The 14,684-nt window shown below is 35.1% G+C and overlaps 1 protein-coding gene across 4 annotated transcripts in view; it reads right to left on the bottom strand.

The window, feature by feature from the left end:
• MDFIC (MyoD family inhibitor domain containing) overlaps window positions 1-14,684 on the bottom strand; it is a 52,496-nt gene that overhangs the window by 35,008 nt on the left and 2,804 nt on the right. For all 4 annotated transcript variants that reach the window (XM_083860382.1, XM_083860384.1, XM_083860383.1 and 1 more), the window contains exon 3: window positions 3,714-3,845. In XM_083860382.1, the coding sequence (XP_083716508.1) occupies window positions 3,714-3,845 (132 nt within the window). The remainder of the gene's footprint in view (window positions 1-3,713; window positions 3,846-14,684) is intronic.

Here is a 14,684-nt window from a genome sequence, read left to right as displayed (position 1 = left end):
GCAGAAGGTGCTTGCAGATATTTAAAATGCACTGCCAAAAAAGACGCAGATGGAGTTATTCTAAAGCTCTTTCAAAAAGCAGAACCTCTACAGTCAGAAATAAAATAAAAAATATGTATGCATCTGTGAAGGGAACAGGTCACAAGATTTTCTTGAAGAATAATTATACTGAAAAATATATGTCTCCCCAGCTGGGGGAACCACTATGGAAAGACTCTCCTTTACTCAGGTTCCAAAACTGAAGGATATGGATAGCAGTTGCCATCTTGTGATGACTAAAGCCAATTTAACACACGTAAAACCACCAAGGATTTGGCAGTTTTCCCTGTTCTCAAATATTCTGTTAAAAAATGTACACCTTATTCCTAGTCTAACTGAACTTCCTGACATTATATTTAGTTCTCCCTTTGTCTTGCTATAGCTGAAGAACTGTCTTACCAAATTTCTGTTTATTGTGGCATGCTTCTTAGGGACTAGGCACAGCCCCTCTTTATTGCCTTTGTTAACACCAAACAGATTGAATTCCAGGCAGTTTTCCACAATACGGCGTGTTTTCAACTACTCCAGTCATTCCTGAGATATTTGTGGTTCTCCCCTGACCCTTCTCCAACTGAACAGTCTTCCAGTAACAGTTACGCAAGTGTATTAACAATTACTACAGAAAGGTAATACAACTGCTTTTTATATAGTCCTTCACTGTTTATATGTCAGTATACAGTAATCTTTTGATTCTGAAACACTCTTCAAAAATAATAAATTCCTTGGTTGAGGCTTCCTGTAAGATTAACCATTTACCCAGGATATTATGAACATTTTCATTAATGGGTAGAAGGGATACTCCAAAGGAGGTGGGGAAAAGGCTAATCTGGAGAACATCTCTGGAGGTTAAAAAAGGGAGCTTGAAAAAAGGACTGAAAGGGCAAAGCAGGTGAATGTAAAACATCTTACTGTGGAAAATGGGGGCAGTGTTTTAGTTTATTGATGTTGCCTGGTAAACTGAGTTCACAAGTGCAAATGAGAAATCATACATAATGAAGTCATTACAGGGGCTCTAACACTGGACTCCGTTGTTAGTGTGCCAATAAAACTGACTGATTAATCTAATTCCATATAACAGCAGGATAAAACAGCTGCAAACAAGGAAAACATTGGAAATTAAATGCTGGAAACATTTATAAAGTAGTAACTAATGCTAAGACAAATGGAGTATGTATCAGCTGTGGGGATGGAAAACAATCTGTATGGGAAAAAAAGAAACTGCTGAACAGTTGTGAAGTATGCGCTGTCTAAAACAATTTTTAGAAAGAGTTTTAGAATATATTGTAATAATGAAAACACTGTTTATTTCTAACCTCAAAGTTCTTCCAATATACAACAGTCTGAAAACTTTAGTTTTGTGGGCTAAAAAATCTGGTCGAATCAAGACCATTCAGAGCTATAATACTTATTTTTTACACGAAATACTTAAGTAATGTTTGTGATAAGAAAGCTTATGCTTGCTGCACTTGTTCTGGTTTTCAAACTTGGCTACTCAGTATATTGAGCTGTAAAACTCAGTATACTGAGCTCTGCAAACTACAAAATGTATAACTCAGTCAAAAACTGTTCCCCAATTTTTAAAAGAACAAATTTCCCTAGTCATAAGCCCATCCTTCCAAAAACAAAAACAAAAAAACCAAAAACAAAAACAACAAAAAAAAAGAAACTGCATTGATTTCATAATTTTTGTTTCTTCCATCTAGAAAACTTTGAACTAAAGATTATCTGAAGCAAGGAGAGGTTTGCATCATAGCATCTAATCAAATATGACGAACAAAAAAACCTCTACTACACACTTATTAAGACTAAGTGTTTAAAAACTTACAGCTTTCAGCTAAACTTGCTTTTCACAAAGTCAGAGGTAAAGTTACTCCTGACTCTAAGATGAAGACAGTCATGCACACTGGAACAGTTTCTTTTACCTCTACATTTTATCCTATATATCCTATATTTCCCCTTTTCCCTGCTCCTTTTTTTTTTTTAATTTTTTTTTTTTTTAATTCAGCAGCAACTCACCCTCCCATCACAGAGATATAACTACGTATAATCGTCAACTCACATTACCAGGGCTTTCCACTGTCTGCTTCAATTTCTACTCTATGTTGAAAAAAAAAGGGGGTTTTTTTGCATTGTTCTGCAGTGCAGCCACTGCTGTATGTCTTGGTGGCGAACAGACTGGAGGATGCACAGAATTACCCTACAGTCTTTGGTCCTTTCCTCCATAGTTTAGGCATGCTGCTAACTGCTATGAAATAAATCTGTTTTCTCATGGGTTTGGGAATAGGGAAACTTCTAGGAAGAGGGAATGAGGCTATTCCAAAAGCAGATGATGCCATACACACCTTTCCATAAACTCAACATAAGCACAAAGTAATTGCTTGTCCAGGGACATTTAGGTTTAGAACAATAATTTTTTGGGACTAAGTAAATTCTCAAGCTGGTCAGGAAAATTCTCCCTGTTTGTAGCCCTTTAACAATTCTTTTAAATCATCAGATTTAATTTAATCTGACACATTAAATTCAAGTTTCCTGTAAAGGATCTAGGAACAATTCAAGACATTAGAGGTGTAAGTATTTACTGGGGTTAATTATTTAGAAAACAAAAAGGATTAACTAAGATTTGAAAGAAATTTCAAATGCTAACACAAAGTTCCAGAGAAGATGAAAGTATAGACGACTACAAAACAACTAAGCAAAATAACAAACGAAAAAACAATCTAAAAAGAAACAGGTAACTGCAGCAAAGAATCACCAGGTTTGACAACAGAGGTTCAAAAATATGATTCTACCCCACTGTCAACAGTATAATGTACATTGAAAAGAAACCCTGAAATGTGTGATCAGACAACCTCAAGAGAGCTGGAGTACCACTCTACATTTACTTAATTTTCTTTCTGAATACACCCAATAATTAGAGAACAGTTCCTCATGCTGCTCCTCCCTTGAGCAACTTAACATTCAAGCATTCACAGAATTTTAGAGCATTATAGAATATTACCTCTGGCAGTTGGCAGAAATATTTTTGCCTTAAGAGAGTGCAATGGATAGCATATGATCTTCAATCCATGACAGAAAAATAGCAATAATCTTGTGTACTTTTTTTATGTTTAAAAGCATTCAGGACATACACTAGGAATCTGGATCTGTCAAAACGAATTTAAAAGCTCCACAGTTCCACAGCATAGGTCTAAAACCTTACCTTACAGCATTCTTCTAGTTCTGAAAATAAATACTTCAGGACTCAAAACTCTTAAAAAACTGACCAGTACACCTGACCAGTACTCAGTGCATCTGGAAGCAACTGCTCTCAGCATAGATTACTCTGCTGCATATATATATATGTAAAATTGAAGGTGATGACACCTAGCACAGCTGCATACATGCTGTACTAACTATTGTACTATTAATGATAAGAGAAGAATGTAACACTAAGGCTTTAAAAGCTCAGATGCTACAGAGTCTATACCATACTTCACCACTCGAATCACACCTTTCCTTTTATTTGTTGCTTATGCATGCTGACAGGAGTCAATCTAGGAAATAAATTCAGTAGGTGTGCAGTACAGTTGCAACACAATTGCATTTGACACACATTTAAGAGAGTCAACAGGCAGTATCACATTACACTGTGAAAGCAAGCCCCAATGGCAGCAATTTGTTCTGGAAATACTTACTTCTGATGAGGTCACCATCAATGCGATTTCCCCAGATGGACTGCTCTTGTATCTCTGCTTGTATACTTTGATTACTGGAAGGCTGGTTTATGTCTTTATCTACTGCCACAGTAGTTTCTTGGTCAGTTTTACCTAAGTCAAAAGAAATTCCAAGACATTAGCCTGTACAGTATTTTTCTCCATTTTTGAAAATTAAACAAATTAACTACTTAAACTAATTTTTGAAAATTAAAAGTAAGATGGCATAAAATACATAAAATATAACTTGTCTTAGCATCTCCTGTTGTTTCCTTAGAATTAACTCCCAATAAAGCTGATTTTCCATTTGTTTTCTGGCCTAGATCAATACAATTTCTTGTTAAGAAAGACTTTCAGTCATATTGTATCCAACTGAGGAAAATAATACTATAATACTCAGCAGCTTCTATAATAAATTATATTCGGGGGGCAGGGGGAGTAGGGGGTGTTTTCTTATTTAGTTAGCTTCCACAAAAATTTGAATAGCTCTGTCACACAAAAAAACCATTATTTTTTACCCACATACTTGTGGCTCTAGCATAAAAAAGCCATGGTAATTTCACAAAATTTTGTTCTCTGTGTTTTATGATTAAACACAAAATCAAAGACAAATAGAGTTGAAAGTTCAAAAGCGACAAGTACAAAAAAATCAGAAAAATATTATAACACAATTCCCTATTTTTTGTTGAAAAAATAGTTTTAAAAAGCCACTGCTGATTAAAAGTCAACATTTAGCCAATAATGAAAAGAAAAAGTATTTCTTCTCTCCAAGGCTACATAAGATGCAGGGAAAATTCCATAGTAAGGGCATTTGAGGGATTCTTCAGTTTATTTCACAATGTAACAGATGTTGTTTTGATGATGTTGCCAGTTATCACTGGAGTTTCCTCAAACCAAGGTAAGTGACAGTTTTCATCTTCACTGTCATCAATGTTTTAGTAATCAAATCCACACACATAAATCTTTCTGTTCTTGACTGCTACACATTTTTCCTGCTGGCATTCAAGGAAACATTTTCAAATCTGGATTTACTTTGTTTATTATTCACAGCAACAGATTATCAGTTTATATTACTTACTCGAGGGACTAAATATTTTCAGTCTTGTGTATTTTCTTTTGAATATACCTACAACATTCAATATTTACAGTAAATCTAGATGAGCAACTGATGAAAAGTCCATTTATTTATTTCAAACAAGACTACATTTATAAATCCCAAATTACAGTTTCACATACTGTATCCTCTAGTAAAGCCATTATTCCAGTCCCGAGACACAGAAAAATCACTTTTTGCTACTGTAACATAGCAAAGGTTAGTTTCTTCATGTAACCCATAGCACTTTGATTTTAAATCCTAACTTTCTGCCTTTGTTATTCACCCTATTAAACTGAGGCACTGAACATCACTCAAAATAATATATGCCATCTTGTGTGTATAGTAGCATTTGCCTTCAACACTGCTGCTCTCCTTCTATCAATTTCCACTTCTGAAATGTCTGACCTAGCTACCTCCGTGGTACTTTGCTCTCAGTCCTCCCTCCCACCAACAACTTGTCAGTATTTCCTCAAGCCCATCCTGAGAGGAACTGTTTCACTGGGATTGGCATAGTTATTGAAATGAATGAGAAGATACTGACTTAAATGAGTTTTGCCCCTTGCCCTCACGACTTAATCTTACCTAGATAATCATCCTATTAACATTAAAAAAAAAACCAAACAAACAGAAAAAAACCCACAAAACCTGCAACAACAACAATAACAACAACAACAAACAAACAAACAAACAAAAAGAGTGAGAGAGAGAAAATGAAAACAAACCAACCAAAAAAGGGACATCAAACCAAATTAAAAAAAAAAAAAAAAAAAAAAAGGAAAAAAAACCAAAACACAGAGTTTTTCAACTCCTTTGACAGAAATCAGATACAAATTATTTCTGCCTGGTATCTATCAAATACAAAGTGACTGTATTGAAGTATGAATATTTAGCCACTGCAGTTAAGTATTACATGCAAATATGTTTCAAAAGTGTTTAAAAAGTCTTCAGGAATAGACTGAATAAAAATAAGTAGTGTCCTGACAGAGCTACTGTAAAAGCACTTTGCTTTCCACAAACACTAAGCTTAAATGAGCTATTTTAGGATATTTTGCTCTTAAATTACTTTACTACAGCAATGACACCAAAATTACAATATGTACTCAGCAGTGTTAGTACAGACCCACAGAGTAGCTGTATACAATTCTCTTGCATAGGATATGACTTTGCAGAACCCTATTATTTCATGTAGTAAACAATGAATGGCTATAAGGAAACAATAATGTTAATATTATGGGGCCCTCAGTGTTCTAGATTACATTTTTATCTAAGAAATCTGAAGGAGTGCAGAATACAATCTGTCATCATTATTCATATAAATTTATTTTTTATTCCTCTGTTTGTTTTGAGTTCAGTATTTTCTTCTCTTGTTTCTTCTCACTATCTAGGCTGTATGTGTATTTTTCATATGCACTTTTATTATTCTAGCTGGATATGGTAAATGGCCAGTCAAGACCATGTAAACAATAGTAGCAGTTAACAAGAAAAAAGAAGCATTATTAAAAAGTTTAAAAGAAACAATGTTGCAATTGAACACCAAAAAATTTTGATAAGAAGTTCAAAACAATTAACATCAATTCTCTCTTCTTTGATCCATTAAATTCACATGAAGATTTCCCCATAAATGACTGTAACAGAAACCTACCCCATTAAACATGTGTTTGGTATCCTACTTTGCACTCCAGAATTGCCCACTGGAGCAGCTCATCCTGATAGATCCTGCTCCATGGTGTGGTGAGCTCACCCTGGGCAGCAGCTAAGGACCACACAGCCTCTCCTCCTTTTCCCAGGTCCCAGCGGGACAAGGGGAGAGAACAGACAGACTCAAGGGAAGAAACTTGTGGGTCAAGAGTATAATAAGTGAAGAAAAGAGGAAGGAAAAGCAAACCAGGAGATGCAAAGACAACCACTCACCCTCTCCCACAAGTAGACCCGTGCCCAAGCTAGTCTAAGCAATGGCTACCTCTCCTAAAACCTCCTTCCGTTTTCATTGCTGTGCATGACATTCTATGGCATGGAAAAACCCTCTTGTCAACCTGAGCCAGCTGTCTGAATTGTGTCCCCTCCCAATCCCATGCCTACCCGCAGTCTAGCCGCTGGAGAGAAAAGTGGGGAAAGAGAAAACCTTGACTGATGCTGTGCAAGAGCTGCCCAGCAACAGCCAATCCACTGGTGTGCTATCAACCTTGTTTGAGTCACTGATCCCAAACACAGCACCACAGGGGTTTCTATGAAGAAAATTAACCCCATCACACCCAGACTTAGTTCAATGGGGCTTTAGAAATAGTAGATCTTATGATCTCTTTATTTGAGCATTTTTTCATAAATCACTTCTGGTGCATCAAAACACTGAAAACACACACTGGCGTCTTGATTCAGCTGCTTTTTTCTTGAATACATACCATGTCTCAGTTTTTGTACAATGGAATTTATTGATTATTCCCTTGTAACAACCAGTTGATAATGGGATCGTATTTTCTTTTTTTTAATATTAGAGATGCCACTATAACATACCAATTACAACCAGTCACACATGAAGACAGTCTCAAGAACATTCCTGTCCCTTTTTGATGCCATTGCTTTTATGTTAGGTACCTAAGAATTGCCACAAGAGTTAGTTTATGAAGAATCAACTCAAAGACCTTACTCTGACAGAAATACTAATGACTGGATCTGGCCATAGAAAAGTATGACTTTTTTTCCACTGCATCTTCAAGTAAATTTGTAGCACTTTTCTGTTTCAATCAAGCTTACCCTTAAGAATTTTTTCTATAAGACTTCCTTCGTATTTTAGCTTCTGCTTCCTTTAGCACACCTTTCTGCTCTCATGTGGCTAACCTCCAATACTGACAGCCAAGAAAAAAAAGGGATGTTCTTCTTAACAGTTCAAATAAAGGAAAGAAAAGACTCATTATGTTCTGAGTCTGGCAGTGCTAAAGTATAAATTCAATCTCTCCTCAAAACCCCATTAAGTTACTCTAGGTCATGTCACAAAAGCAACACAGACTTCTTACCTACCACAGTTGAGCCCCAAACCAGCAACTTGTGTGGCTCTGTACTTTCCTTAAACTAACAGCAGTGCCAGGGCTGAAAAGCTTCTAGCCAAAAGCCCCAGGGAGTGACACCCACACAGAACACCCTGTGATTTATCCTGAAGGTAAGCATAGGCAGAAAGTCTACTTCCTCAGAGATTAATGCAAGTTTAAGATTTAAATAGTAAGACATATGACATGCTTGCAAAGTATAGTATTGAGATGGCTAAAAGCCAAATCATATCTATGATACAGATAACTGGTAAGCCACTTAGTGAAAAAAAAATTAAAATTTTAATCACATGTCAAAATTACTGCTTCATTAAATAGGTGAATAAAGTGAATTACTGCTTTTTCTCTATGGAATTAGTTAAGTATATATAAATAATTTTTATAATATATACATTCATTTCACCATAATTTTGTTATAAATTACACAACAATACACGTATTACATAGAATAGAAACCTGTTTTTGCCTTTGAGACTATTGTAATATTGATTGTTAACTTTTGTTCTAGTTTGGAGAATATGCCTCCAGTTATACAGGCTTGCTTTGCAACATGACAAAAACATTCCGCAAGACTCCACTAACTGAATAATGTCAGCAGTCTGGATTAGTAACAAGGCTACTATTACAACAGCCCTATCAAAAAGTAAACTTAACAAATAGAGCTATCAAGAAAGACCTATGAATATTAGGCAAAACAGGTATACAGGGCAATCTCCATAGATTCTTTCCAGTTCTGCCTCTTATGCCTTTGGGAAGTTGCTAATTCCTGAAACATTCTTAGACCATCTCAGTAAATAATCTCTCTTTTCAGAGCTACATTTGTGCATCTTTCTCTATAATGTAGAGCATACTTAGTGGAGATGAAATTAATACACAAAACTGATAGAAAATACAAAAAAGATACGTAATGGGTGTGTATTTGCAAGACACACCCCAAAGAGCTCAAGTCTTTGATAAATAACCAACTTTTCTTCTCCAAGTACTTATCCATTTGTACATTCACATGCCAGCTGCCCCCAGAGCCCCACCATATCTTGTTCAGAAATGGGTCTCTGTGTGTTCATACATGTGCTATCATGTATGATGAAGTATGTAACATACACAAAACTAAAATGGAAACAAGTGCCCACATTAAGCGGATTGCACATCCTCAGAGTTAGATTGGCAGCTGATTTCTGTTCATTAGATGACACATGACCTTATAAACTCACTCAGCCATCGCTTCCAAGAATTTGAATCATTAGAGTGCATGACTAGCAGAATTACAAACTGGACTTGAGAAACAGGTTTGGTTTGTCCATAAAATTTAGGAGCTGGTATACAAAATTAATTTAAGGAATTCTGCTGCAACAACCACAGCCTTTGCTGCTATGATACATTCATTTTCTGTTCACTAGCAATGTGGTGGACTGCTCCAAATAACATGTTAAGAAAAAAACAACTGGTAGGAAAAGTTTCTGGAAACCTGACTGCATCATTCTCATCAAGGAAAGAGAAAAAAGGAAAATGGAATGCCACAGTGACCACTGTGATCTCCAAAAATACTGTCACGATCAGTCCAACAGTTTTATGGCAGAGGGGTGAAGGACAGATTTGGAAGCATGAGGCAAAGTGACTTAGGTACCTAAAGCTGACCTAGTTGTTGGAATGAGTCACCAGAAGGCTTGAGTTTGTCCTATAGCAAGCATATGCAGATTTAAAATACATGTGCAAAGTTCAAATCATTCCAAATGAAATTTTGTCCTTCAAAGGAAAGAGAAATTACAAAAGAAAATCGATTGCCACAAAACATAAACACAAATACATAAATAGATTTTTGAGGAATAAAAAAGTAAAAGAATGTTCCCAAAAGGAAATGTAATCATCAGTTCTCTGTCTCAAGTGTGCAATTGTTGGTAGAGACTGAAGAGCCTGTGGCAAACACTGCATTTCTAACATTTCCTTTGTTCATTAATAACCTTTCTGGCAAGGAACCACTAAAGATGTTACTTCCTACTGAAAAATCCACTGTTCACAACAATAACACAAAGAAACCCTGATAAAATCACATTTCACAATGTAAGCATTAACAGTAATGCCTCCCACCTACTTCATGAAATACCTAAAACTTTTAGGGATTTTATATAACAAGTAAATTCAACAGTTTAGTAACAGAATGCCTATTTCAGCATTTGCCTAAAACAATCTAATTTCATTAAGGACATCTAATTAATACTGATAATACACAAATTACGGAGTTGGAGGCCTCCAATTAAATGTCTGATTGTTTTAAAACTAAAAAAATAAATAATTTTTTGCATTCATTCAATTTCAGTGGCTTTCACTTAAATGTCTCGTTGCAACTTTCAATGGCAGAAGTGCCACAGAAAAAATCAGTTTCTTAAAATTAGAGCAATTTAACCAAGCAATTTTTTTGAAAACTCTTATAAAGAATTTTCCAGGTGCAAGCTATGGAATAACTATGAAAGTACTAGAAGTTTGACAACGTGAATAAATTCGAGTCATGATAAATTAAAAATGAACAGCAATGTGCAAATAGGTATTCTCCATGATTTTAAGTGCTAAAAAGGTCAAATACATAAGTGAAAACTTTTCACAAATAATCACACTAATTCTGCAGTCAGTTATGCATGGATGTCATTCATCCAAAGAAGTTTCACATATATACAAAACCAGTTTCATGGAAATACTAAGCAATTGCAGCTATGGCTGTATTAGCAACAGCCAATGAAACTGGGTCTGTACAGTGAAAGAGTTAACTGTAAGAATATTCCATATTATACATGTTCCAAGGGCTTTCTACTTTGAACTAGTTCTCAGATTTAATCTTAAAGATTCAAGGCTTACTAGTGGCTGGAGTGTATTAGGCACATTCCTGCAGCTTTCGTATTATTTTGAGCAAAAGGAATCCCATCCAGGTCACTCCCTAGGATCACTCTACAATGCAAATCAAAGTAGAGGCAAACAGATTTACTTCAAAACTGCATGGCTGATCCAAATAAAAACAGTAGGATAACACACTCATTGCTGAATGTTACTTACTACGGAAAAAAAAATATGTTTAAGGCAAAGAGAAATCTAACTTCTGAGAGCCCAAAGCCGAATTTAAGAATTACTGTGATATAAAATAAACCTGCGATATAAGATGGAACAAAAATACTTCAAACTTGATATGTCATCTTTACAGTCAAGTCAATGTTGATTCAAGTGTATCACACACATGTGGGCATGAATCACTTGACTGGAACAGTATGCACGTGAAACTGAAAGCAGACGTATATTTTCATGTGAGAGTTAGACATCTATTTACCAAAGTTTTAGATATTTTAGTCAGTAATATTAAAAATATGCCTCAGTACTAGCACACAGCAATGAATCAAATTAATACAGATTCTCTCAACTCTTGTCAGATAGCAAGAGGGAATAAAATTAGAGAGGAAATATGTGGTAAGTTTGAGCAATCTGAGTATACTGGTTAACCGTTAAAATAAAAATATATTACTCATAACACTGAGGCATTGCTGGTAAAATGGAGTAATTATTGTGATAGCAATCATTGTTGCCTCAAGAACATCCAAACATTCCCTGCATTAAGTCTTTTGTCACCCAATCTCATCTAGCCATCAGATTCCTTTCGTGCTCCTCATCATGAAAACAGTTAAGCACTGAAAACATGAAGATTAGAATCACGTTCTTGAAGAGGAGTACTTTGTACAGAATGGAAGTATTAGTTGCTGGATATGCTTTCTTGAGATAGCAAATCAGAACTGCATCTCCATCCAGCAACAGTGAGATGATCTGCACCAGAGAGAAAAGTCACTTATAGAATCTGATCCTTTATATTTCTACTAGATTTCTTCATCTTCCCCACTCCATTAAAATAAAAAAATTCTAGTGAATTTCCATCATCTAAAGATTTATTAGAGTGAAATTATCAGTCTCAATTTTGTAATAAGTTGTTAATTATTATTGTTATTGTTTTTATTTTCTTTCTTAAATGAGAAAGCCAAATATTATTCCTTCTTTATTCTAGATTACAATTAGTTATCCAAAAACAAAGATAAAAGCATTCCAAATAATTTATAGATGACAGTCCTCCATTTTCTAAAATGTGGCCTGATGTTCTAAACGTAGTTCCATGTCCACTGAATTTCTCTACTGCATTCCATGGTTTACGGAAATGCAGAGGATTCTTTAAAAAAGTCTACCCATCTTCCAGGCAATAATCCCACCCATAACCTATAATTTATGAAGAATTTTCCTTAAAGCAAACAGTCCAATGGTCACAAATTGCCACATTCCTTCCTCAGGGGCATTATTTTGGTACCTATCAGTTGAGAAATACCTGATCACAACCAAATTGAAGTGGTCTAAGCAGACTCATGACACTATTCATTGACTACAACTTACAAGTAGATGTAATCATAATTTGGTTCCAAAATCTATGAGCTACAGAGAAGAAAGAAGGCATCACTAGGATCTTGAACAAGCACTTTTGGAAGGATGTGGCAGAAATTAACACATTTGCAGAAATTAGACTAATCCTTCCATCCTGCAGTGTGTGTCTCTTAGAGCAGCAGACCACACTGACACAGATAATGGTTTAAAGACTGAAGTCAAATTTTGACATTGCCACAAAAGAGGCGGCCATGATTTCATTCACTCTCTCTCACAGCACGTTAATTGTGGATGGGCATCATCCAGATTCTCACTAATATTTTTGCATTTATTCAAAAATGAACTAACAAGGAAGAACAGCAACAGGGGATATGTCGAGAGAGCATATTGATTAAAGCAAGACAGAAAAATTCTTTTAAATTGTGAAAGCCAAAGCATACCACATCTGTAAGCCAAACTCTGCCTCAACCCAGTTTTCACCATGTCCACAACTGATGAATATCCCTGTATACTGCCTAAGCTTTATTAAGTTTGTCTGATCTTTAATTACATTGTGGGATAGCTATTTTTGAATATTCAGAATTCAATTGAAGATTTTTTCCTTTCATGGAAAAATATAATTAATCTTCATAATGTATATGATATCAAGCAAAAGGAACACTTTATATATCTGGATTTCTTGATGATACCTCACAGAAGTACAGAAGAGGAAAAGTTTGTTCCCAGGATATAAGGCATCTATATCAGTTAAACATATACAAAGCACAGTAAAGTATGCTGTTACAAATGAGAAATTCCTTCTCATTAGAATGCACTTAATACTTTATTATACATACAAGATAAGCAATCTTTTCCTGATTAAGGAATCTTTAATTCTAGGTCAACCCAGATTACAAGTATCTCACTGTAAATACATGAAGTCATTTATAAGTCAGTAATATGAATTTCAATCAAAGCTTTTAAAATTATCACCAAATTCTAGAGATGTCAGTGTAATGTTGGATGTCCTGGGGCTAGAATACAAGGATTGGGGCTGTTGAAAGTTCCAGACATACTATCTCAGTTTTTCAGCCCTGGAATATCTGAATTACCTTACCCTGTAACCACACACCGCAAAGCTGACAACAGAAATGCTGGAATATCGACTGGAAATGTTATGAACTCACCTTTTCCTCTTTCCACCCCCACTTCCCCAACAACTTGAAAAAAAAGACTAGAAAAAAACCAACAAATACCTACACTAAAAATCCACATTTTCCTTAAATCTAAGTTCATTAGAATAAAAATTATCTATTTGAATGTTGAATTCTGCTTTGTCTTTAAGCTTTAAAATTGAGCATGTATCTTGATAGATGTGGCCAGTGCACACATAATCATAATGCTTGTTTGTACCTTACTGATCCCCAAGAAAGCTGTGAGATTTAATTGTGTCATTCAGATTTTCTGCACATTACTTGTCAGGGACAGACCAGTATTTGTTTCCTTACTTTTCATTAAAAAATAAAAAAAGTATGTATTTACAATCATACATAGGACACTCACTTCATAGTGAAAACTCAGCTTGAAGTGGTACTGTGAGAATGAGACCACTTTCCATGCTAGCTAGTTCACTGGCTTAAAGCTTCACTAACTTCGATGTATGGCCTACATGCAGAATTTAACCAGCGTGGCCAGTTGACCACATGACAGATTAAATACAACACACTGAAAACAAACACATATCACAGGTACTGATGGTTCTGGCAAAAATGTGATTCTAGCAGTTCAGTTCTGCATGCTTGATCTTCTGCATTTAATCTTTTTTATTATTTTTTACTCTTTAAAAGTTATGAGTCATTCTCCAGAGCAAAACAAAAAAAAAAAAAAAAAAAAAAAAACCAACAAAACAAAACCCATCCAACAATAAGATAAGTATAAGCCAACTTGCTATGCCTCACTGCCAAAACATTTTTACTTAGCTACAGATACTTTCTGAAACAAGTCTTCAGCTTTGATTACACATAGCTATTGACTTTCCTAGTTACAAAAACAAGACTGCATTTTTAATCCACAGTTGCACAACTGTATTACCAGGCTCTGCTCCAGTTAACCAGTTATGAATAAAGTTACAGTTCTTGAACAACATTATTTGTCTGTTTTTCAGAGACTTTTTAAACTCCTGTCAGAATTCTGGAAAATCGTAGCTGTAAGTGAATAAACAAAGAAAAGTCTCATCTTCACAGACCAGGACTTGACAGGCAAACATACTTCCCAATTTTGAGGTTAACCTAAAATATACTTTGTCAAATTCCATATATGAAGGTGATCAGAGTATCAGTGTATTTTGTTCAAAAGCAAATAAGACATAACCTAAATAATTTATGTTTAAGATATATGTACTTTTAAACAACCTTTTGAACAGCTGATATGAAACAAATC

Source organism: Zosterops lateralis (assembly GCF_965231275.1).
Source record: "Zosterops lateralis genome assembly, chromosome: 4".
In the NCBI taxonomy this organism is placed as follows: domain Eukaryota; kingdom Metazoa; phylum Chordata; class Aves; order Passeriformes; family Zosteropidae; genus Zosterops; species Zosterops lateralis.
The sequence above is the reverse complement of the archived record's forward strand: the minus strand, read 5'-3'. Positions and strand labels throughout refer to the sequence as shown.